The following is a 27,229-nucleotide window of genomic DNA, read 5'->3' on the forward strand; positions in this document are numbered from 1 at the left end:
TCTCTAGAAATCTATTTTAATAATCCAAACAAAATGAGGTCTTTAAGAGAGCTGTACGAGTAAATAAACCATTTTGTTAAGTCAAACATGTCCAGGATTTTTAGCTTCGCGCGATCACGAGCTAGCTCAGTAGCTAGCCTTCCACCTAATGAACTGGTGACCTAGTTGGGGTGGCCGCTGGATACACACGGCCCACGGCCACACCCGTGTTGCTAGTTCGTTTGTCGTTCATACGTTCTATAGGGGATGCCTATGTCAAGCAGTTCTTTATTCCAGAAGTTGAAATAAACAGTGAGGATCTTCTTTAATATTGTTTTTCATTTTGTAGGCAGTAACTGTGAATGCAAAAGTTGGTTTGACGTTGACCGTCTCATTCGCAAAATGGTAACGGATAAAGCCTACCATTTTTGAAACAATAGTTTAACTTGTAGGTTGAAAATGTTAAACTTAAACAACTTTTATCTGAATGTGACTATTTTTCGAATGAAACAAAATGAATGACCATTTTTGAATTCGTGACGAAATGCGAATGGCCGTCCCAAGCCGTCCCCTGCATCAAACCCTGCGAAGGGTAGTAGTGACTAGGTATGTCTCGTTAATTTGTGATATTTTCAAGTCTAAACCACCCAATATTGGCATGGAATTAGATTACGATGTTACTTTCTATCATCAACATAGAGGGGCCTATACCCATAAAGCATTTTCAAACTCATCATTTTTCAACATAGGGTATATAAAAGAGTGCTTTAACGTGTTTTGGGAAGCCATCCCTCAATTAGCAACAATGCTAATTACGAACAACCTTGACATGATAGATTGATGTTCTCTACGCTATAGCAAAGCAGTTAGATATTACCGTGCTCTGTGGTCTCAGTATCTTTGCAGAATAATCTGGTAGAATGACTTTTTACCTGTATAAGTTTTTGGAGTATTGTAATAAATAAGCATAGAAAACTGCGACGTACAGTCAGCGGCGAATAGTTCGTGACACCCAAAGTGGCCAAAGTTGACAACACATATTCCAATAGTAACAAAGACGTGCTGCGAACATTTTGTCTACTTTGCGTAATAATTTGATGCTGACTGTACTTGTAGCGATGCAGTTGAGTTGCAATCGTGCGCCGCCCTAGTTCGTTTGGACCTTAACCTGTCTAGTACCAGTTAACGGAACAATAAGACAACAATCATTTGGTGACGCACCAATAACTAAAATAGGTCGCCGGGATCGGTTTCTCTATTGTACAACAGTGAAAAGGTAAATGGGCATTTTGTTCAGACCTGTGACCCACCAAAACCAGACAAGTTTCCCTTTGGATCAAATAAAAACATTTCGTGAAATATAAAAAATGCTTAATGACCTTTGGCACTTATAGACTAAGAGCTGGTGGACGCCAGACCTACCTATTTCATTTTATAAAAGCTGAAAGTTTGTCAGCGTATGCTCCCAATATAGGATAGAATGTTAGAATGCCAATATAGGATAGGATAGAATGTTAGTTGTAGTTGGGACTGTCAAAACTGTCTGGCTGATGTGGAAACAACTTCTAATCATTGCCCAAATATTATACATCAAAATCAGATTTTATGGTATAACGTAAGTAGAATTTTACATTCTATTGAATATACAGAAAAAGCCACCGTTAAAATTTCAAAAGTTAGGTTACCGTTATACCATAAAAGCTGATTTTATATAAAATATTCGGGCAATAATTAGAAGTGGTTTCCTCATCAGCCAGTTTTGACAGTTCCAACTCCTTGCCAGACAGTTTTTTTAGGATAGCTGCCAAAGCCACGATGACCCAAACTTCATGATTCATCAACATTCTATCCTATATTGGGAGCATTCGCTGACAAACTTTCAGCTTTTATAAAATGACGTAGGTCTGGCGTTCACTAGCTCTTCGTCTATTACCTTGATTTACGTATTATAATTCACTTACCTTTCATAGTAAAATAGTCGATTGGCATTCTGACTGTTGTTATACACTAAACATATCTATGGTACATCGTATTTAATTAATTGGACATCGTTTTTATAATTAAATACAGTTCAAAATCAACATCAAAATTATCTTTATTACATGGAATTAACTGATTAAATCAGTTAATTCCATGTCATCATTTTTATTTGTGCATCGTTTGTAAAGTTGCATTTTTAAGAAGCCATTTCATTGGTCAAATTAGTTACGCTGCTGCGTTTGCGAATCTCACTGGATGCGATATTTGAGATGTTATCATTCCAAACAGATACCTAACTAAAATTAAACCGAAAACCTTGTGCTCAAATAATGATTTCTTTATAATACCACTAGCTGTGCCCGCGACTTCATTCGCGTGAAAATATTTTCATAATATTTCCTGTTTTTGCAACATTTTTCTTTACTGCTCCGTTCCTATTGGCTGTAGGGTGAAGTTATACCCTAAAGCCTCACTCGATAAATGGGCTATTTTCAACACAAAAATATTTTTTCAAATCGGACCAGTATTTTCTGAGATTACCAAGTTCAAGCAAACAAACTAACAAACTCTTCAGCTTTATTATATTAGTATAAATTAAAGACAAGCACAACGTTTAAAGCAAAATAATATACAGTATGACGCAGTAAATTATTATCAAATAATACATTAGCTTATAAATTATAAGTGTTTCATGAAACGTTTTAAACATGTAGCATTACATTAATTACTATAATAGATTAATTAGGTACTTATAATATGATTATCATTATTGTTAAAAGTAATTTTACATCGTTTAACGCCAATTGAAATTACCGCAATAACCTTTATAAACATAGACTTGTAATTTTGACATAATAATAATATCTAATGTCCAATATCTAAAGTTATTGATACATTTATAATTCATATAGGTATATTATGCGAAATTAAAATATCGTCGCCTACATAGATTCACTCTGACGCCAATGAATCTATAATACAACGTGCTCCTTTTGTTTTCCGGAAATTTTAGGGGTATATTCTATAAATAAAAACTAGTTAAAGAGTCTTAGGAATATGTGTTTCTAAAAGCATATCTTGAAGATATTGTGGATTCTAGATTTAGAAGATACCTAGTTGATTTAGATTATAGTATCATCAATCTAGTTTTTTTTTCAAAATTGTCACCTAGCCTTTTTATTGATAAGTGTATGTAAATTATGAATTATTTCAGTGAAAAATAAAGTTTTTAAATAATTTCGTATGAAAAAAAAAGTCGAAAAAAAAGTCGAATTTAACAAAAAATGTAATGCCATTCCATTCTCTGAAGTGGTCTTATTAATACCCTAGAGTTCCAGGGAATCAAAAAGAGCACGTTGTATAAGATAAAACATTTATTCCGTGAATTTCTATGCTTATAAATAAGAATCTACCGTCGTTTTCAGAATCCGCAACAGCTGAGCGCCAACTTGTGGGCGGCGGTGCGAGCGCGCGGCTGCCAGTTCCTCGGGCCCGCCATGCAGGAGGAGGTCCTCAAACTGGTCCTCCTGGCCTTGGAAGACGGCTCCGCGTTGTCTAGAAAGGTGCGACTTCTTCTTCTTCTTTTTTTTTTATTTAGTGGCAACCAAACCTCTCGGGGAGGTTTATTTCTGCCAATGTCGAGTGAAAGATTGATATAGTTTATCAACAGAACGTGGGTGTTTCAGTTCTATTGATTTTTCATGGATTCCGTGGAGTTAAATATGCCCGTAAGCAGGTTTCAAGACGCCACCGGGTCCAAAGCGGGTTGTTCATACGACAACCCACTCGACACTCGATGCGCGCTCAAATTCGAAGTGTTTCAATGTTTTTTTATAATTTATCATTTCACTGCACTTTAGAACACAAAATAACACCAAATTTGTACATTAAAGTCCATTAAATAATAAATTGAAACGATTAAAACAGATCGACCATGCTTCCCGTTCAACTACCCTCCACGGAATCCTTCTTCTTCTTATCATGTCGACAACAAACCTACACTGTCAGCCCATACTCCGCTACAAGAGTGGCGTTGTCAGCAGCATTCATTACATCCTCCTGAGTGCAGTTGCTCGGGCACTCAGGGCACGACATGTGCTTCATCGACTGCGAAGGAAAGTGCGACTTATTAGGCTAGTAAAAAAAAGTCTGTCCATTATCAAAAAATATTGGACAAGGTATGACTAGTTACGATTTTGCCAATAATGAAATTTAACCATTCGTATGCCTTAGGAGCACTGATCAGGACGAGACATAACTGTCTACAATCTTGGCATTTGATTGGTTAATAGTCGACCTTTTTATTCACAAAATATGCTATATAGAATACGTTACTTATAAAATTGTGCATTAAAACTTGATTTGTCTTTCCACAGGTTTTAGTGATGTTTGTAGTCCAAAGATTGGAGCCCCACTTCCCGCAGGCTTCCAAAACTAGTATAGGGCACGTTGTGCAGTTGTTGTACAGAGCGTCTTGTTTTAAGGTGAGCAGCTCTTCAATATTAATAATAAATAGTATTCTACAATATCATATAGGGCGCACAACGAGAGTTGAGGCAAACATTTGCATCTGTATACGCTGACAGCGCTGACGTTTGGCGTAGTAGACTAACAAGGGCTTAGTCTCGCTTGCACATATTTAGCAAGAGCGAGGTAGCTAAAAATAGCTACCTATATATATCGCACCCTTAATAATGAATGGGCACAACTCCGAAATTAAGTTTTTTGGGAAAGCCAAAAAACCAATCGGCGGATCGCGGTTTTTTACATAATTGGCTCTAAAATCTTTATTTTATCAGCTACAACTTTCAAATTAAGCATACTTCATCACTGGTATCTGTTATATAATTTGACATAAGACATTTTTGAAAATATTGATTATGAGTATTTAAAAAAATTGTTTAAAAAAATGTTTCAAAGTTAGGCCTTTATTTTACTATTTCTGTTGTTGTGATTTTGGGTATTACTTGTACTTATGCCCATCTAATCCTTAGGCTGAATTGTTTTATATGGCATATTCCATAATATTGCTCTCTAATATTTAAAAATGAGTGTATTATTCGATTTTTATATTGATTTACGCCCAATAACATTGGGGACAGTTATTGTGCGGTATAGTAGCTTATAGCCAATTCAGTATAAGAGTAGGGTGCTGAATACTAGAAAATTATTAATAATGTCGAATTAGATTAAAATAAAGACTATTAGCTATTTCTCTAAGAAAACCGACATGAAAATACTAATTTTATGCATTCAAAATATTTTTACTTAGATAGATAGGGACTCTTACCCTATAAAAAATATGCTTTTCATCAAATAAAGAAAAAACCTACAAAAACTTTTTCTGTAAGGTTTTCTGTTATGGATTTGTTCAAGATAATCACTTATTAAAGTCCAACAGCCAGTACCTTGGTATCTTTTTTCCACTATCCTGCTGTCCTGGTGGAAGGAACCGTTCTCCTTGTCCCTTACTATAATCACCCACATTATGTGGGAATCAGTTCAAATGGCTATTGTAAAAAATACAATTTAATACTCAAATTGGCATGTGTAATTTTTGAAGGATTTTAGCAACCAATTTTGAACACAAGAAAAAATATTTAACTACTAAAGCACCTTAGCCATGCTTCAGATTCAATTTGTGTTATATGGTTTACAAATACAGTCTTTTATAAGAGCACGGATTTGCAGTCCATCGAAGATAGCTGCTTCTAATTTTTCCGTACTCATCATCATTTTGCTTTTGATCATTTTAGTGATTAGAAAGCTCAATACATATCTTTGGCCCTCCAAATAGAAGCCCTTTACGTCCTGCTTGACTTCAGTATTGCAAAGAGTCTAGGTACACAAGGTTTACGACGATATTGGACACCCAATATTTATTATTTTGTACAATTTTTATCCCAAAGTATGCTTGGTTTGTTATCACAAACTCCGTGATCTTTTTTCTTTGCTTTTGTGTACAATATTTGCCACATATTAATAAAAACTGTTAGTGGTGTTAACACAAGATTTCATTACGAACTCATATTTTTTAAGACAAAAAGCACTTTAGAACTTAAATTTATTTTAGACAAACTGAAAATTCAAGGTCTAATAGCTGATCAGTAAAATTGTAGTAACTTAATACGTGAAAAGATAATTTTAAAATAAATTCGATGTATCCTCAGTCCTCAGAATCTGAGTGATTAACTAACATCAATTTATGTGACCGTAATAAATTAATGAATAATATAATTAAAAATTATAACACTATCATATTAAAGTAATTCACCTTTTGGCTGACTAGTGCGTTTATTCATAAAATAAACAAAGAAAAAAGCCAACCCGAGCCCCGAGCGAACGTTAATAGCCTTAACACGTAGGTATGTCTCTTATTTTATTAATCATTAGTTTATTTGTCGGGAAGTATTTCTTAACCACCGCTTTATTTCTTAGCATCGCGATAAAACATTCTATAGGCTCCTAATCAACCAATAGGTATGAAAATTAATACCAAGAAGCAAATTACTTTTATAGGAGAGTTGTAAATTTAACTATAAACACCCATCCATGGTCCGCCTAACTAAAGTTAAAGTTATATTTTATAATTTTCTATGATTAACGGGACTTTATCAATGTAATAAAAATGAAAATGGAACATATTATTAGAAATATATGGAATTAGTTAGTCTTAGCTCACTAACACTTACTTAAAAGTTTGTCACACAAAGGCACAACTCCAAATTGAACCACAGTCGCGGGGGCCGGATTCGACAAATATCGGCATGTCTCTGATTCAGCCCTTCTAGCGGGAAGATAGACGAAAGTATGGAAGGGGCACAAAATGTAGAACTCTTTTATCTGATCATTGTTTTCGATTTCTGTGAAAGCCATCTTGTAGAACTGACGAAAATGTGCCTCTCTAGTACAAAAAGTAAAAAACCAAACATTTTGAGTTGTGCCCCTATATTATTAAGGGTGCGATATATTTTTTGATTGAGGACCTTTTATTATATAGAATACTAATTCTATATTTGAACTTGAATGTGTTGTGTGTGTTCTGTATTAAAATATTACATCAGTTTGAGTACTATAGTATGTTCGCCTCAACTTTCGTTGCGTGACCTATACTAAGCTCGCGACCCAAATCAAAGATTTTGCCTAAAAATTTACAAGAACCATATTGCAGTGATGTTGTATGTACGTACTGTGTCATTCAAGGTAGAAAACTAACATTTATAACTAACATTTTCAATGTATCGCTGTTGTTTTCTATAAAATAAATAAATAAATAAAAGAACATGTACTTGGTTAGCGCCCTTTCACATTCAGCGTTAGCAATGTGACCAGAAAGCGCTTGCGCTATATTAGACAAAGTAGAAACTGTTTTCGCACAACACTATTTTGTAAGCGTGTGGTAGGATACCGATTACTGATTTTAGCTACCTCACCATCGATACATTAGGGGAGACCGAGGTGAGTTGTAACAGAGGATAGTTGTGACATTGTCGTTTTTTGGAAACTGTCAGCGAGCTCTCAACAGCGCGCATTTGTTAGCTCGAGACTTGAACTAAAAACGGCCACTGTTATAGATCGTTTCATCCACGAAGACGCGCCCCACCACTTTTTGGTCGAGGGAAGCGCTGGGTGCGGGGAGTTTCGTAACGTAATCTCTTCGTCGGAGATTTCAGTCACTGTACTTACCATATTCTGTGTTCGTGTAAAGCTGCCCTTCAGGGCTGCTCTAATTCGTTTTAATTTATTTATTTCCATGTCCAACGATGCCAAGTATTAAATAATACAGCATTCCGCTAATCCATCATATTTATTAGTGAACAACGTGTTTCTATGGAGACGTCATCCATAGACATGATAGTTTCCATGACTGCACACGCACACTACATTATGACCAAAAAGTGGTGGGGCGCGTCTTCGTGGATGAAACGATCTATACGAGCTCGCTAGTAGTTAATAAGTTCTAAGAAATGTCACAATTCTCCTCTGTTACAACTCACCACGGTCTCCCCTATAGATACTAGTTGTGCTGACGATTTTCCCAGTTCGTTGACGCCTGAATAAGTTTTATATGAGCTATCAACTCCTTTTGAATGTAAACCATATACCGCTATTTATGAATTGAACTTGTTTAAGAAATTCAAAGCTTAAATAAAACATGAGGCTAGTTCCTTGGCATTGTAAAGTTGAAAAATGAGGTCTTTATCATGAATCCATATGGATTAAGATGGTTTATTTATGATTTGGATTCGTTTCAAACATGCGTGCATTCAAACGTACTATCGCAATTGCGAGATGTGAATCATCACAGAAGCATTTTTGCATATTGAAAAATCTAAAAGTGTAAATACAATGCAATTTGCAATAGTTGTCCAACACGGTTCATTCATGGGCGCACACTTTACATCGATTAAAAAGTAATAAAAATTTGTACTAGATAGCATTATAAAGGTAAATCAGGCTGTTATGCCTTTACATATAATGCTATACAAAAAACAATTTAAACAGCCTACATCCGAAACTATCCGAAACCTCTGAACCGGTGACGATTACGGTTTCGGTTTTTTTTTTATTTCGGATATCCGAAAGTTTCGGTTACGGTTACGGATATCCATAAGATTCCTGGTGCACACGCACACTACAATAATGACGCTAGGATTGCTCGGATCAAACTCCCCGCACCCCGCGCTTCCCTCGACCAAAAATTGATGGGGCGCGTCTTCGTGGACGAAACGATCTATAGCATATTAGAAAAACACAATTTTCGGCAAATGCAAAGTGACCTAAAGCTAAAAAGGATTATATTTGCGATTATTCTCAAAACAAATTCTCTCTTCTAGGTATCAAAACGTGAATGCGATTCGTCGCTAATGCAATTAAAAGAGGAATTCAGATCGTACGAGTCGTTGCGTAGAGAGCACGACGCGCAGATAGTGCAGATAGCGACGGAGGCCGGTCTGAGGATCGCGCCTGACCAGTGGAGCGCCCTGCTGTATGGCGACACAGCTCATAAGAGCCACATGCAAAGTATTATTGGTAAGTCTATCGTAATTTTGGAGAAAAGGAGATTTTTTTTATATTATATGAGTGAGCTGCACCACCTAACTTTGGCTGTAACTTTAACGATAACCGGTGTTTTTGTATAAGATGGTGCAACCCAGCCTATGTCTAGCATTTAACTGAGTCAGTGCCTGAGGTATGGAAGTGGCACTGGCGGGGTGACATTGTTCGTTCGTTCGTTTCAGCCGAAAAACGTCCACTGCTGGACAAAGGCCTCCCCCAAGGATTTCCACAAAGACCGGTCCTGCGCCGCTTGCATCCAGGTACCTCCCGCGACCTTCACCAGATCGTCGGTCCACCTAGTGGGAGGCCTGCTCACGCTACGTCTTCCAGCTCGTGGTCGCCACTCAAGAACTTTCCTGCCCCAGCGGCCATCAGCTCTTCGAGCTATGTGCCCCGCCCACTGCCACTTGATTTTAGCGATTCTGCGGGCTATGTCAGTCACTCTGGTTCTCCTACGGATCTCCTCATTTCTGATTCGATCACGCAGGGAAACTCCGAGCATAGCACGCTCCATCGCTCTTTGGGTGACCTTGAGCCTTCTTATGAGGCACATAGTAAGCGACCACGTCTCAGATCCGTACACCATCACTGGCAACACACACTGGTCAAATACTTTTGACTTGAGACACTGCGGTATTTCGGACGTGAGAATTTCGCAAAGCTTCCCGAACGCTGCCCAGCCGAGTTGGATTCGACGATTAACCTCTTTCTCGAAGTTGGACCTACCTAACTGGACTGTTTGTCCCAGGTATACATAATTGTCAACAACTTCGAGTGTAGTGTAACCTTCAGAGAGATAACAGTGATAATACCATTCACGAGGAAGAGAAAACTGGAAAAACTGGTAAATCTGAAATTAAACGGAAAAACTCTTCCTTTCTCAAGCGAAACCAAGTATCTAGGGGTAACTTTTGACCAAAAGCTTACTTGGAATTCGCACCTAAACAACATCATTCAAAAAGCCAAAATGGCTCTGTGGAGTTGTTGTCGAATGGCAGGGTCAAGATGGGGACTAAAACCCGCAATCGCCCTATGGCTGTACACAGCGGTCGTGAGACCGATAATAACCTATGCCTCTGCCGTCTGGTGCAGCAAGGTCAACCAAATGACAACAATACAGAAATTGAGCAGCCTACAACGGCTAGCCTGCATCACAGCAACCGGAGCACTATCAACGACACCAGGGGCTGCATTAAATGCTCTGCTTGATCTTATACCACTGCATATGCATGTGCAAAAAGAAGCCAAGCAGAGCACATATAGAATCTGCACCCGCACGAAAGTCAGATGGGCTTCTCAAAATCTGATAAGACTCAAGGAATCAGTACTTGAAAACAAACTTCTGTGCATGCCCAGTGACGACATGCATACGGAATGTAACTTCACCAAACTATATTCCGTAAACATACCTCCTAGAGACAAATGGCTAGAAGGCCAAATGTCATTTAAGGAAGGTAGTCACGTCTGGTACACGGACGGATCCAAAAAGGAAAATAATGTAGGTTGCGGGATCTACGGAGAGAGGCCTAAGCTCAAAGTTAGCCTAAACATGGGGACTGAAGCCTCAATCTTCCAAGCCGAGGTCTTTGCCATAAACAAATGTGCAGAAATAAACTTGGAAAGGAAGCTCCAGGATCAACACATCTACATCAACTCAGACAGCCAAGCAGCACTGCTGGCCTTAACATCCTTCGAATACACGTCAAAATTGGTGCAAACATGCACCGAGACACTGAATGCACTGGGAAATACCAACAAAGTAACGCTTACATGGGTACCAGGACATTCGAATATAGAAGGAAACGAAGTAGCAGATGAACTCGCCAGAGATGGAGCCGATAACCCTCAAATCGGCGTAGAACCGTTCTGTGGCATTACCAAACAACGAGCCACCACGCTACTAACCGCCCTCTGCAAACAAGAGGCTATTGAGTGGTGGAAGTCTACATCGGGACAAAAACACTCAAAAGCACTCATTCAGGGATATAGCAATAAAGTAACTAAAGAACTGCTAAAGTTCAAAAGATACAAAGCCTGTGCAGTGACTAGAATACTGACCGGCCACTGCAAACTAAACAAACATAAATCGAACATGAACATGACCGAGGAAACTCTGTGCAGATTCTGCCATACAGAAGAAGAAACGGCCATGCATGTTCTTTGCTCATGCTTCCCGCTTATGAGCAAAAGAAGTATCCATCTCGGGCGACACATCATGCACCCGGATGAGATAGCAGATATCACGCTCCAAAGAATCTGGAAATTTATAGACTCAACGGGACTAAGCAGTGAACTTTAAAGACAAGGGCTGCCACAATAGATCAAACCTGGTCGAGTTGGCGCAAATAAAGGCCCAAAAACCAATAATAATAACCTTCAGAGAAGTGGGTACTACACGGCATTTGACATAATTTTTGTCTTGTCCATGTTCATTTTAAGACCCACTTGTTGAGAGGCTCTACTGAGGCCATCGAGCATTGTGTTTAGGTCCTCCACGGTCTCAGCCATGACTACGATATCGTCCGCGAAACGAAGGTGGGTGATATACTCGCCGTTGATATTTATGCCGAATCCGCTCCAGTCCAGAAGCTTGAAAACGTCTTCCAGGGCGGCGGTGAACAGTTTCGGAGATATGACATCTCCCTGTCTCACCCCTCGCTGCAACTGGATAGGTTTCGAGTTCTGATCCTGGAGGCGGACCGACATTGTGGCGTTTTCGTACAAGCCCTTCAGCGCTTCAATGTATCTATAGTCAATTTGGCACCGTTAGAGAGACTGTAGCACTGCCCAGGTCTCGATCGAGTCGAAGGCTTTTTCATAGTCCACAAACGTCAGACAAAGTGGCTGATTATACTCCTCGGTCTTCTGTATAATCTGCCGTAGCGTATGTATGTGGTCTATGGTACTAAAGCCTTTTCGGAAACCGGCTTGTTCGGGAGGCTGGAAGTCGTCGAGCCTGCGTGCGAGACGATTCGTGATGACTCTCGAAAACAGCTTGACATTGACATATGACAGGGGTGACATTGACATATGACGTAACAGAGCATACAAATCTGATGGAGATGTGGAAGTCTCGCTGACGTTTGATCGTCACAAAAAATCCTCCCGTGCCGCTTTGATACCTCAGTTAAGCGATATACCTATAGTCACGCCACTGGTCAATGAGGTTCCACACGCAAAGGTTTTTACAGATGGCGCTAGCGGCGGTCCGCACTTGTCAAAGTACTGAAACTTTTATTCGGGTTGCATGCAATGATTATTTCATTGTGGGGCTTTTTAGTCGACTGGAAGCTTAAGGAAATCAGTAATATTTCCCACTTTTATTTCATCAAGGAATTGGGGATTGATGATGTACGATTAGAACTGCCTGGTATCAAACAGTGGCTTAATGGTGCTTAATGGAAGTCAGTACGAGAAACACTCGTCGCGTTTTCCTACTATATACTTACCTGTTGTACAGTGCATAACTGTTTTCCACTTTGTTCTATAGACAAGCTGCAAACGCCGCAGTCCTTCGCGCAGTCAGTCCAGGAGCTGTTCATAGCGCTGCAGCGGACCGGGGACCCGGCGCAGCTGGTGCTCATGAGCGGACACCTCGACCGGCTGGCCGGCATCGACGCTAGTCCAGGTAACGTGAACCCTGCTCCCTTGTCTTACGGCCGCAGCGAGGCGCAGTCAGTCTAGCAGCTGGTCATAGCGCTGCAGCGGACCGGGGACCCGGCGCAGCTGGTGCTCATGAGCGGACACCTCGACCGGCTGGCCGGCATCGACGCTAGTCCAGGTAACGTGAACCCTGCTCCCTTGTCTTACGGCCGCAGCGAGGCGCAGTCAGTCTAGCAGCTGGTCATAGCGCTGCAGCGGACCGGGGACCCGGCGCAGCTGGTGCTCATGAGCGGACACCTCGACCGGCTGGCCGGCATCGACGCTAGTCCAGGTAACGTGAACCCTGCTACCTTGTCTTACGGCCGTAACAAGGCGCAGTCAGTCCAGCAGCTGGTCATAGCGCTGCAGCGGACCGGGGACCCGGCGCAGCTGGTGCTCATGAGCGGACACCTCGACCGGCTGGCCGGCATCGACGCTAGTCCAGGTAACGTGAACCCTGCTACCTTGTCTTACGGCCGTAACAAGGCGCAGTCAGTCCAGCAGCTGGTCATAGCGCTGCAGCGGACCGGGGACCCGGCGCAGCTGGTGCTCATGAGCGGACACCTCGACCGGCTGGCCGGCATCGACGCTAGTCCAGGTAACGTGAACCCTGCTACCTTGTCTTACGGCCGTAACAAGGCGCAGTCAGTCCAGCAGCTGGTCATAGCGCTGCAGCGGACCGGGGACCCGGCGCAGCTGGTGCTCATGAGCGGACACCTCGACCGGCTGGCCGGCATCGACGCTAGTCCAGGTAACGTGAACCCTGCTACCTTGTCTTACGGCCGTAACAAGGCGCAGTCAGTCCAGCAGCTGGTCATAGCGCTGCAGCGGACCGGGGACCCGGCGCAGCTGGTGCTCATGAGCGGACACCTCGACCGGCTGGCCGGCATCGACGCTAGTCCAGGTAACGTGAACCCTGCTACCTTGTCTTACGGCCGTAACAAGGCGCAGTCAGTCCAGGAGCTGTTCATAGCGCTGCAGCGGACCGGGGACCCGGCGCAGCTGGTGCTCATGAGCGGACACCTCGACCGGCTGGCCGGCATCGACGCTAGTCCAGGTAACGTGAACCCTGCTACCTTGTCTTACGGCCGTAACAAGGCGCAGTCAGTCCAGCAGCTGGTCATAGCGCTGCAGCGGACCGGGGACCCGGCGCAGCTGGTGCTCATGAGCGGACACCTCGACCGGCTGGCCGGCATCGACGCTAGTCCAGGTAACGTGAACCCTGCTACCTTGTCTTACGGCCGTAACAAGGCGCAGTCAGTCCAGCAGCTGGTCATAGCGCTGCAGCGGACCGGGGACCCGGCGCAGCTGGTGCTCATGAGCGGACACCTCGACCGGCTGGCCGGCATCGACGCTAGTCCAGGTAACGTGAACCCTGCTCCCTTGTCTTACGGCCGCAGCGAGGCGCAGTCAGTCTAGCAGCTGGTCATAGCGCTGCAGCGGACCGGGGACCCGGCGCAGCTGGTGCTCATGAGCGGACACCTCGACCGGCTGGCCGGCATCGACGCTAGTCCAGGTAACGTGAACCCTGCTCCCTTGTCTTACGGCCGCAGCGAGGCGCAGTCAGTCTAGCAGCTGGTCATAGCGCTGCAGCGGACCGGGGACCCGGCGCAGCTGGTGCTCATGAGCGGACACCTCGACCGGCTGGCCGGCATCGACGCTAGTCCAGGTAATGTGAGCCCTGCTCCCTTGTCTTACGGCTGCAGCAAGTCCAAACTTATCTTGCTTGAGCCAATAAAATAGTAAGACACGGGTCTTAACGCGACGTTTATTAATGAGTTACATTATGTACTCACGGCTTGACGTTTCGGCTGCGATGCTGCAGCCGTGGTCACAAGCAGACAACCGAAAACAACAGAAAAAAGCAGACGTTAAGACCAGTGTCTTACTATTTTAATTGAAATGGAACGCGAAAGTTTAAAATCTTATATGAGGCAATAAAGTTCAAAATAATGTGGCAACTATAATACCATCTCCTAAGACAACTGAGTAACACTTCAGGAATTAACCAAGTATTAACGAATGTCTGTGCATCTTCTTGACTCGCCTCAGCGGGCATCCCGCATCACTAAGCGCAACCGGAAGCTGCCTACGTCACTACAGCGGTCTGCGCGGCCGGCGGGAGAGGTCTGCTACATTGCGCACCTCTGGAAACGTTTTTTACTAAAGCCTAGTCCGTGAGCACGTAGAATTTTGTCCAATGACCCCAAGCTACCCGTCCTTGGACGGAAGGATGGGTAGCTTGGGGTCATTGGACAAAATTCTACGTGCTCACGGACCAGGCTTTAACGACCAGTAACTTTAAATATCTTGTGGGAGTGTGATCTTTGGAAACATGAACGTGACAATGCTTAACTTAATACAACATACATCTGTTTCTGCAATTTATTACACAGATCTTGTCGCGACAAAGATGAATTTCCGTGCTTTTAAGCGATTTTGTGAAAAATATTATTGGCAGGTAGCTAATAGCTCATAAGATAGACCCCCTTATTGATGTTTATTGACCGTGGTGCATATCTTTACATAAAGGTTACTAAACCTTTGTTTGTCACCTGTCATCCGCTTTGCAACGGAGGGAAGTCGAACCTTAACTTTGAACTTCTCCTATGTTCTTCTGATTAATTTCGTTGCGGGTCCAATGACAGTTTAACTTTCCCCCGGGACAAACTTGACCTTCACTGGCTGGGTTTTTATTGGCGGTCAAGCTGTAGATCCTGGCTACACAGGAGTTGCAGCGGTGGGAAAGAGAGGTGGGAATAGTCCCGTTTAACGACCAGTAAACCACATCAACACAGTTTAATCCCTTTAACGAGCATTAACATTAACCTCATATTCCATTGTTGCAGACGCCAGAAGCCCCTCGTGGCAGCAGCTGGCCGACATAATGACGTCACTCAAAGAGGTCGTGTCGGGCCTCATCCACTACCTTCAGAATGCAACGAGCCGCGACGCCAATCACAACCCCCGGCCGGCCACGCAAGAGAGATTGCCTGAACCGACGTCAAGTGAGTATGTTTCGCAAAGTGATAGAACTGATATTTACAGATACTTCACTATACTGGATTTCTGTATTCAATCCTAATCAAAAACCGTCCGTCAACTGTCAAATTTCTGCGGATTTAGATTTTTTTACATTTTAATATTGTTTATAAGACTATTTAAACAATAGTATAGTGTAATCGCATCGAAAATTGTGGATATTTCATCTAAAACTGAATTAAATTTGACAGATGAAATCTGGATTTGGACAAGGATTGAATATGGAAAACGGGCGTAAGAGCACATTTTGTAATCGTCAGATATCTTTTGACTGAAGAATAAACTTGTCATTTTGACATATTTCCCATACGAAAGCTGCTTGCTATAAAGTCTTAGGCTGGATTGCACCATCTTACTTTGACAGTAAGAAACTTCAAAAACCTGTCAAACTCCATACGAAAATCGCCGGTTATCGTTATAGTCACGGTCAAAGTTTGATGGTGCAAACCAGCCTTAATGTGCCAAATTTATTCTTCAGTTAAAAGTTATCCGACTATTGAAAATACCAGCTCTAAAAGGGATTGTCTCGGTTTTCGAACGACTCCAGAACATGGGGATCATCTTAGTTCTGATCTTGAGAACGTGAGTTTAACCTTAGGTCTCCCACCCTAGAGAGATTGTCTGAACCCTTGTCAAGTGAGTATGATAATGTTTCGCACAGCGATAAAACTGATACTTCTCACAGAAACAAAATTTCTCCTAAAAGGGATCTTAGTTCTCATCAGGCTTCAGAACGTAAGTTTCAAATTCAATCTTAGGCCTGCCACGTTAGAGAGATTGCCTGAACCTTCGTCAAGTATGTTTCGTATAGTGATAGAGCTGATACTTCTTACAGAAACAAAATTCCTTCTCCTAAAGTACGGCCAACGAGAAGCGATACCAAATGTAAACAAACCCAATGTCATGGGTGGACCCGTCTGACTTTGACATATTTTGGCGGGAGAACGAGACATTACGACAAATACACAAGATGGGAAGAGACAGAATACTCGTATATTGTCAACTCGACAGTCGTATCGACCTTTTGTATCGCTGCTAGTTGGCCGTACTTTACTTCAATTCAGGCTTCAGATCCTGAGTTTCAATGTTAGGTCTGCCACGCTAGACTACAAACTTTAAGTCGGTACCAAATCGGTGTAATGTGCGCACGTCCATACATGTTCATGTTGATAACAGCTCGACCAAACTATCGGCCGACAAAAAGTCCATTGTCTGCGGGGTATCTAAACCGTCTACAAGTGAAGGTGTTTTGCATAGGTATTGAACTTCTTCTAGAATCAACATTTTTCCTTCTATTTTACTAAAAGGCATCATTTCAGTTCTCAAAATGTTTCCGAGGGCTTAGTGTGAGTTTACTTAGTTTCCGCTAGGGGCGCTGAACAATCCGTCATACATTTAATGTCATTTTTTACGCGCTGACTAGTGAGCTCAGCCCTCTGAACGTGAATAGCTTCAATCTTAGGCCTACCACGCTAGATATTATGTGAACCGTGTGCGTTCGTTTCGCATACTGATATTTGTAACAGAATCAACATTTCTCTGACTTCTTCATTAACCCTTCAAGCCTCGCGAATCGAGACGCAATAGAAATCAGTTGTTTGTTACGCGGTCTTATGCGATTGCTTGGGTTTGATAGGTTAAGAGAAGTCATCCATTTTAATCTACCTACTGTGTTTAGAACAAGATAAGTTATAACGCCGGCCTCCAGATAAGTAACAATGAACTCTGAAAACAACACTAGTATGTTTCGAATACTAACAAAGCAGATTTTTTGCAGAATTAGTTCGACGAGGTCTTTATTTTTCGGTCATTAATATACATAATTTCAATTATAGGTTTTACTACTGCACTACGGTGGAACATTATTTTGGCAAATGTTAAAAAGATAAAGCTTTATGAAGCTCGTGTCATTGTATTTCAGGAAAAAATACATAGACATACAAATTAGCTTTAAGGTAGGATGCGTTGAAAAAAAAACATTAGGTATTTCATGGAACAGCAATGGTGCCATAAAATAATAACACTTAAAGTTTAAACGAATTATTATAAAAATTTTACTGCTCAGTAAAATGGTGAAATTGGCGACCCGAGAACGCCGGACAGTTTAGCAGAGCTATATTCATTGTAACTGAGAAAACACTTCCAAAAAGGGAGAACGCTGCAACACATTCAAGTGTATAAAAGATTTTTAAGACTCTATAGCAGTGGTTCCCAAACTTATTTAGTCTACTGCCCACTTTGAGAATAAATTATTTTTTAGCGCCCCCCATTTTTGTAGTCAAGAGTCGAGCTCAGTCGATGTCTAAGAGTCCTCCTAGTAGATGACGCCTCACAAGCCTCTACACAACTTCCCGATTTTTTTTCTGGGTCTCTTACCGCCCCCCTTTAAGCCTGCAGCGCCCACAAGGGGTGTTATCGCCCACTTTGGGAAAGACTGCTCTATAGCCTTCAAGGAACGGTAAGCGGTAACGGTGAGCCTTATACTTACTGGTTTATTATTATTATAATATTCTTAAAGTTTCATTTCGTCATTTCAATGAAATGAAATAAACATAGACATTTAACAAAACACAAGAATCTATTATAAAAGTGACTACTAGAGTTTGTCATACAGGGTGAATTTGTAATCAGTATCAATTTTTTTTAAATAAGCTCTTTAGAACAACAATACAACTTTATCTTAAATATTTTTAATCGTGGAATAATTTTTTGAAAGTCTAATTCGCGGGTGTCTATATCTTAAATTTTAAAGGTTACTGCTTATTTTCGCTCACCATTATGTCTATTAAGCTTTGCTTAATTAATTAAACTTAATCAACGAAGCAAATTATCCACGTGAGCCAATTTTGAAACCGCGCGCAGTGGATAAAAATAATAAAAGAAATATTTTTTTTTTTTACGTAAATCAATTAATTTGGACACTAATACAAAAATCACCCTGTATTTGGGACGTGTATAAGCGCCCTGGGAAGGACCTAAGTACTGAATAAATGCTTTGACTTTTAAAGGATAGTGCCAGGGTCTGGACCAAGTGTTGCCCAGAATCAACCTATAGTGCATTTTGTTCCTCAGGCCTATACTAATGTGTAAACTGAAGCGCACTGAATTCTATCCCTGGAGTTAAGAGAAAAAAAGAGTTTTGTTTTGAATTATTTACATACAAAATATCATCGATGTATACGTACTACGCATTAGATTTCGCGATTATGGCATTAAATAACACTCACTATGTTGAACTTAACCATAATGCATCCGTACACGTTACTTTAGTGTGATTTAGACATTCTTTAAAAACGATCTAGCGCTGTTTTAATTGTTTGGTAAATTGAAAAAATTCATTATTTCCAAAATGAAGCAAGAAGTTTTAGTTTTCTATACTTGCAAAAAATCAATTTATTGGTGTATTACAATCGATTATTGAAGTTATTGTAAGCTAAAACTTCTTGCTCCATTTTGGAAATAATTAATTTTTGTCAAGTAACCAAACTACTGCAACAGCGCTTGATCGCTTATAAAGAATGTCGAAGTCGTACTAAAGTAAGGTGTACGGATGCAGTATGGTTAAGTTTAACGTAGCAAGTGTTATTTAATGCCACAATTGCGAAATCTTATGCGTAGTACGTATACATCGATGATATTTTGTATGTAAATAATTCAAAACAAAAATCTTTTTTTCTTCTAACTCCAGGGATAGATTTCAGTGCGCTTCGGTTTACAAATTAGTATTGGCCTGAGGAACAAAATGCACTATCGTTTCATTCTGGGCAGCACTTGGTCCAACTTCCATACATGGATTGGCACTGTCCTTTATTTTAATTGTGTAGTACTTAAACACCTGACAATCAAGTCCCAGCAAGAAGTGACGTGGCAAGAGGTAGACAAGAGAAAAGCAAAAGGAAAAGTTTTCAACTTTGCAGAACTACCTACACTGGTGTATTTTTCTTTGGTAGTAGTGCTGAATTGATTGTGACGGAGTAAAAACTGTGTATGTATTATTATCTACACTTTAAAACAAGTTTCAGTTAATAAAAAATAGTCCTATCCTATTCTATCCTCCTAATCCTGTACAATTTTACATAAATGAAAGTTTTTGAGGATTCACGCAAATGTTATTAAACGAATTTTGATGAAATTTTACATTAAAATTATTTACATTCAAATGTATTGAGTAGGTACCTTATAAGTAGAATATGAATATATTAAGTAATAGGAATATAATAATTCACAACGATAAGTCTCAAGTAAGTCGGTCTTACTATTGACAAATAGAGTTTCACGGGTGAAACCGCGGACAAAGGCTAGTTACTATAACTCAAAAACAAGACATACAAATTAAACCAGAATGGCGATATACAAGTATTAGTGATTTTTTTTTGTCATATTACATGAAACGGAACGTCCCCATACAAATTCGCGTACGGCGAAACGGAACGCAAAATATCAATAAATGTCTAGCAACCGGGCTACTGTGTTGCTTCGCGAATCAAACAGGCTTATATTGGGGACGCGTCGGCTGCAGGCAACACTCGGAATACAATGTTTCAATATACATCTTCAATGAGAAATTGTTTTGTGAGTTACGAACTTATACAGGGTGTTTTGGATTGTTGTTTATTTGTGTGCTGTGCTGGTGTCGTGACGACACATTTGCCCGGTGCTCCTGTCATTGTGTTCGAAGAGTGATTGCAATGCCGGCTGAAAGTCACCGGCGAGCCTGGTCCTTCGAAGAAAACCGACAGATGCTGATGATATAGATATTTATTTGCATCATTTGCATAAATAGATAACATAAATGCAACAGAATAGAAGGCCAGAATAATGTCACACAGAAACAGAAAAAGAGGTAAATATTTAATTTATTTTCATGTATCTGTTACGGTTAATGTGATAAATTGAAAATTATTAATAATAACCGGTTATTATGAATAATTACCGACAGTCGCGGTAAAAGTGATAAATTAATCACATTTAACAGTGATTATTTAATAATTCAACCTTAGTACTAACAAATTTCATAAAAGAGAACATATCCACTTACTTTATTGTTTATTACTTTACAAATTACCGAATTACTTTACAAATTACCGCATTGTACTTTAAGTATACATTTACTATTTATTTCATTTTATTTGTTTATTTAAGTTTAAAGTTTCGTATTTGTTTTACTAATTTCTCGATTGCGCGGGGTTTTTAAATGTTACAATATTTTTCCCTGTTTCAACTCATGTCACACTTATTAAATTTTTGAAATTTCCTAACTGGAAGTTTTTGAACTTTTTCATCGGGCGTTGTGATTGTTCAATGCTCATTGGATAGGCTAATAAACAAAGATTTATTTGCTTAAAAATATTATTGCTTATTTTTGCCACGTCACCTCTGAATCCATGACCTGGTTTCAGTGTATGCTCTAGTTTTCGCTGTTACAAACTGCAATCGATATCCCCGGCCTATAATAATAGGATGGGAAAAGTCGATCAAAAGCAGAATTTATACGGTTTACTGTCTGCACAACTTAAAGCGACCTCCATTGTTGATGACGTCCACTTCGATTCTTTTATTTATTTTTCAAATAGATACTCTTCATCAAAATAAATTCATTATTCTTATTCAATATAGTTAGTATTAAAAAAAACGGTAATGCTTACAAGATATCTATAATAGAGCTCAATTGAGCTCATATGAATTGAGCGGCAATTAAAATTAGACTTTTTAAGAAATAATATGCGGTGTATTTTCGTGATTTTATTACTTTACTTTACTTTATTACTACTATTGAAAAAAAATAATAATTTGGAATATACAAAAAGTATTGCAAAGTGAAAAGAAACGTCGCTAAAAAAACAGGTACGACGCGACGGTGCCGCGGTGGAACGAAACGCGGACATCAATAATATCTGCCATAGTGTCTGGCCGGTCGCAACGCAGTCTGTGCGGCTTTCAGCCTCACTTCGGCGTCGGTTGCAACTAGCTTTGTCATCAAGATGAATATTTCTTTGCCAATAACTGAACCGAATGAAAATAAACGCTACTACAGTTTCGTTCAGCAAGCTGTTGCAGTAATAGCTGTAATGATTATGTTTACCCAGTTTATACGTCGTTTCATCTTTTTCGAATGAATTTTCGGTATTCTCGTGTGAGTCCGGCCTATTCTTAGGCCGCGTGAAGTGTGTTATTAAACGATTAAGAAGTGATATCAGACGATTAAGTGATAGTTTTTTAAGAAATATTTCAAGACAAAATGTCTCACCGACGAAAAAAAACAGGTAATAATTTATTTTAATTCACTATTTTTTAAATTGTTACATATTCCAAAATCTAATTCTAACTTGTTACTTATTTAAACAAAATAACAATACTTACGTTCGTACCTATATTGATTTTTCGATTGTGCGCAGTTGACAAATTTCACAATATTTTTTTGTTTTTCTTGTTCTTCACGTTTTCATACCATCGTTATTGTTTTCCCTGACGCAGAAAAGTTCTTGAAGTTTCGCAAAAAATTATAAAGGTTCTTTTATATGCCTGTGTTGAAACAATTGTTAATTTCAAGTTTCATTATGACTGGCTTCTTTGACTTTTGGGGCCACGTAGGTACCTAATTACCAAAAAGAGTTTAAGCAACCTGGGGAAAATGAAACGTGAGGGGTGGCGTGAGCGTTAGAGGGCACAGTCTAATTTTAGTTTAGCTACGTCTTTTATAACGCGTGATTCCTCGCCATTTCATTGTTGCTGAAAACTTCCAAGCCCGAGGCCCTTAAAGTAAATATGTAAGGTACTTGATACAAATAAGGCCTACGTTCTAATAAGGCCTATACATCAGAAAACACAGATAAATAAATCCAACCGGGAAAATACTTCAAGGACACGTACTCATATGCCCTACAACACGGTAGAGTGCAAGAGTGTCCCGATCCACGATCCCAGCACCAATTGGCACGCGTTCTTCTAAGGTGGTGGGTGATGTCGTGCTCTCTTATAAAAATCTGGCGATTTCATCTTAAATTATCTGTAAAATAACGCTGTTTTAGATTAATCTTTTCTTAGTAATCGTTTCTAAATATTTCTTACTAGCTAATAATTACCTTAATTTGTACTACTGGCTATAGATGCATTATTTGTAAATTTTTAAAGACAACAAGAGCGAGAATCTAAAAAGGCCTAGGCCTTATTTCAGCATGGTAGGCCATATTGGATACTTATGTCAGTCAACACCTGATTACGGACAAATTCATTAAACTAAATGAGTCAAAGAGTAACTAAATATTTATTTAATAAGAATGTTACTAACAGAACAGAAAATAAAAAGAAAACAGAGTAAAAAAAAATTACTAAACCTGTAAAAAAATGAAACAAAATACAAAACCAATAAAAAATAAGAAAAAAAAGCCGTATGTATAATTCTAAAGGATAGGAGAATCAAAGCTGGTATTATCATGCCTGTCTCGAAGACAATGTAGCAGATATCTACCATAAAGGACTGCTTTTGGTGGTGTCATAAAGATCGTGTAGGAGTTCGTAAAGATGATTCAGAAGCCGTTATAAGCCCTGGTTCTAACAAAAATTGAGATCTCATTTTGTTTACAAAAAATCAAGACTAAATGATGTTCCTAACTTGATTTATTTAAAAAGTTTTATGTGTAGGCCTTATTCGAACACGGTGTTTTAATAAGCCCTATACAAAAAAATAATATTGCTTGTTTTTGATATTATTTTTGATAATTTAAGTAAAGAATCATTACGTTGTTACTATGAATATTTAATTTTATCTATAATTTATGTATTATTCTTAACTAGCTTTCCGCCCGCGGCTTCGCCCGCGTGGAATTATGTCTGTCACAGAAAAACCTTATCGCGCGCGTCCCTGTTTCAAAAACTGGGATAAAAACTATCCTATGTCCTTTCCCGGGACTCAAACTATCTCTATGCCAAATTTCATCAAAATCGCTTCAATGGTTTAGGCGTGAAAGCGTAACAGACAGACAGACAGACAGAGTTACTTTCGCATTTATAATATTAGTATAGATAAGTAGAACTTAAGTTTATCTAGAGATATACAGTATATTTCTGTTTACTTGGTATGTAAAATTTTGATAACGCAAACAAATCGACGTGTTTAATATTATAAGACCGCATTTTGTAATACAACCTCAATTTTAAGGTCTACAGGCATTTGAATCATATAGGCCTTATTCCGTGTAGGTGATTTAATAAAGCCAAAATCAGTGGTTTCGTAATTTGCTTATTTTGAATAGATTTAGTTAAAAATTGTGTTATTTTTTGTAATATTATAAAAATTAAAGGATGGAAAAAGTTAATAAACCTTGTTTTTGTTGACTGGCGTTAATATTTATTGAAATATAAGCATTTAAAGTTAGGTAGGCCTTATTTGTATCAAGTACCTTATTTTCAGAGTAAGCTCACTTCATTATTATTTTATTTTATTTATTTGGACAACAACAACAAGACGAAACACGCATACAAAAAATGAATTATTATAACTAAAATGACTAAAAACTAAGTGATAAATGTATAGATCGCATTTGCACTCTTTAGTCGTGTTTGCGATCAAGACTTAATAACCCATTAATAAAAAGTCACTTAGGTGTAAAGCCAGTAACACAGCTGAATATAATTATTTTGTCGGATATTATAATATTCTGCATACAGATTGAATTTGATTCTGTCTTCCGTTATATTATCTTTATTAACCATGTTATCTTAATTAAACAAAACACATAAACCGTCTTTTCTCTAAACCTATAGTAGGTACCTATTATGTATAAAAAATGTTTTTATTGACTCTCCAAAAAGGCCTAAATGGTGTACGTACTTAAATGATTTTTTTACCACTTTCTAGTGAAGAATTAAGCTATCTACCCAATTCAGATTTTTCAGAGGGCTAGAAATATCCCATCCTCATTACTTTTTTAACAACCCTATATTAATTATGAGTATAAACCTCAGAATTTTATATAATACTAGCGGCCGCCCGTGACATCGTACGCGTGGATTCCGTTTTACCCCCTTCATCTATCTTACGCGGTTTAGATTTTTCATACAATGTTTTTTCCCCGCACACTCCCGTTCCCGTGGGAATTTCGCAATATCCTGTTGTAACTAAGCTTTCAGTTTACTAAGGGACCTGCATACCAAATTTCAAGCGTCTAACTTAAGCGGTTTAGATTTTTCATACTAAAGGATTTTCCCGGTAATTCCCGTTCCCGTGGGAATTTCGGGAATTCCTTTCTTAGTGCACCTCTGCGGTACCTAAGCTACGTCCCTATCAAATTTCAAGTGCCTACGTTTAGCCGTTTAGGCTGTGCGTTGATATGTCAGTGAGTCAGTCATACAAAAGGGTTTTACCGCTTATTCCCGTTCCCTTGGGAATTTTGCAATATCCTGTTGTAACTAAGCTTTAAGTTTACTAAGGTACCTGCATGCCAAATTTCAAGCGTCTAACTTACACGGTTTAGATTTTTTCATACAAATGTTTTTTCCCGGTAACTCCCGTTCCCGTGGGAATTTTGCAATATCCTGTTGTAACTAAGCTTTAAGTTTACTAAGGTACCTGCATGCCAAATTTTACGCGTATATCTTACGCGGTATAGATATTTTCATTTAAATGTTTTTTTCCGCTAACTCCCGTTCCCGTGGGAATTTTGCAATATCGTGTTGTAACTAAGCTTTAAGTTTACTAAGGTACCCGCACGCTAAATTTCAAGCGTCTAACTTAAGCGGTTTAGATTTTTCATACAAAAGGATTTTCCCGCTAACTCCCGTTCCTGAGGGAAATTCGGAAATTCCTTGTTGTAACTAAGCTTTAAGTTTACTAAGGTACCTAAATGCCAAATTTCAAGCGTCTAACTTAATCGGTTTAGATTTTTCATACAAAAGGAATTTCCCGCTAAATCCCGTTCCTGTGGGAATTCATAAGTATACTATAACCTGCCCAGGAGTATGGAGAATAATAGTACCAAGTTTCGTTAAAATCCGTCGAGTAGTTTTTGTTTCTATAAGGAACATACAGACAGACAGACAGACAGACAAAAATTTTACTGATTGCATTTTTGGCATCACTGTCGTGATGGAAGGTGGAAGCCATAGTTCCTCTGTAGTTGAAGTTCCCTTCCACCTTCAGCTTAATCATCAGTTTTCACCGGGTGTGATGATGGGCAAGAGCTTCCTCGTTGAGAATAAAAACATGTTCTGTCCAGTTACTGCTCTAAATCTGTTCTACGTAATGTAAACTTAGAGGATTTCCAATATTAATTCACTCTAAGAAAGTCAAAAACATGTAACGGAATCTCCTACTTACCACTTTAGTGGACCGATTACAGGAAATAGTGGCCCATTAAGTACATGTTTTTTTGTATTATTATGAATGTTCAGGAAACGGCGCAGTTTTTAAAATGGTTTTGGACCTATGGAAGTTCTTTTTTTTCACTTAAACTTTTAAGTTGAAAATTTGATAGTGTTCTGATAAAAGCATAATTTTAATATTTCTAGCAAAACTTTTGTATCTTGAATCAAAGATAGGAAAGTGATAATTTTTAAAAAACATCTGCAATTCATAACACATCTGTCGAAAAAAAGAAATCTGAAAAAAGTCAACCCAAAAAAAAGATAAAAATGTTTAAAGCCTACTCGGTCATAAAATTTTAAAATATCACAAAATAAACTCTATCTCCTAAACTAAGCACAATCGTATTATACACATGGGGGTGATTTAGGTACACCTTGATGTAAGGAATCTAAATTTTTCTTTTAGACCTCACTGTTTTGGCCACCCTGTATACAGTGTGAGTCACGTTAAAGTGTACATATGAAAATAGATGAAACTAGACCTATTTTTATCGACAAAAAAGAGGTCAAATTTTTTTTGAGATTTTTTTTAAAAATTTTTATAGATTTTTTTTTCTTCCAATTACTTATTGTAAAGAAAACGTAATAACTTTTAAACTAAGCGGTATATCGTGATAAAATAAAAACAGTAATAATGCTCAATAACAGGCGATACCAAAAAAATAGATAAAATACACAAAAAATGCCAACAAATAATAAAAAATGATACTTTTTGAAAAAAATCTGCTAAAAAATTCGTGTTTTTTTGGTTATTTGATAAATTTCTCCAAAAAATGCCCCTATAAAAGGTGGTTTTTATTACTTTGAATTATTCTCTATCGTATTTCCTTTGTAAAACCAACAATCGCATGTCTCTATCCCTATCACAACATTTGCTATGATAGTTTGAACAAAGGCCTACCACAACATTATTCTCCGCTACAGGTAGGGACAATTTTAATTTTAACTAAAATGCTTATTTTAATTCGAAATCTTTTGTTTTTATTTGAAATCTAACTTGTCTTTATCAAAATTACAAATCTGGAGCCATTTTCAGTTTCGTTGTTAACGAAGCGTTGTATGGCGCGCCCGGAGAGGCTTAGTTCAAACGATCATAGCAAATGTTGTGATAGGGATAGAGACATGCGATTTTTGGTTATACAAAAGAAATACGATAGAGAATAAT

The 27,229-nt window shown here is 39.0% G+C and overlaps 1 protein-coding gene across 1 annotated transcript in view; it reads left to right on the forward strand.

Annotated features, from left to right (window-relative positions):
• The window catches only part of LOC135087198 (uncharacterized), a 77,831-nt gene that overhangs the window by 16,061 nt on the left and 34,541 nt on the right, over window positions 1–27,229 (forward strand). The window contains exons 5-11 of the mRNA XM_063982036.1: window positions 3,384–3,521; window positions 4,335–4,442; window positions 8,796–8,991; window positions 12,509–12,646; window positions 12,869–14,023; window positions 14,246–14,329; window positions 15,510–15,668. Of these exons, the coding sequence (XP_063838106.1) occupies window positions 3,384–3,521; window positions 4,335–4,442; window positions 8,796–8,991; window positions 12,509–12,646; window positions 12,869–14,023; window positions 14,246–14,329; window positions 15,510–15,668 (1,978 nt within the window). The remainder of the gene's footprint in view (window positions 1–3,383; window positions 3,522–4,334; window positions 4,443–8,795; window positions 8,992–12,508; window positions 12,647–12,868; window positions 14,024–14,245; window positions 14,330–15,509; window positions 15,669–27,229) is intronic.

Source organism: Ostrinia nubilalis, chromosome Z, assembly GCF_963855985.1.
Source record: "Ostrinia nubilalis chromosome Z, ilOstNubi1.1, whole genome shotgun sequence".
Taxonomy (NCBI): Eukaryota; Metazoa; Arthropoda; class Insecta; order Lepidoptera; family Crambidae; genus Ostrinia; species Ostrinia nubilalis.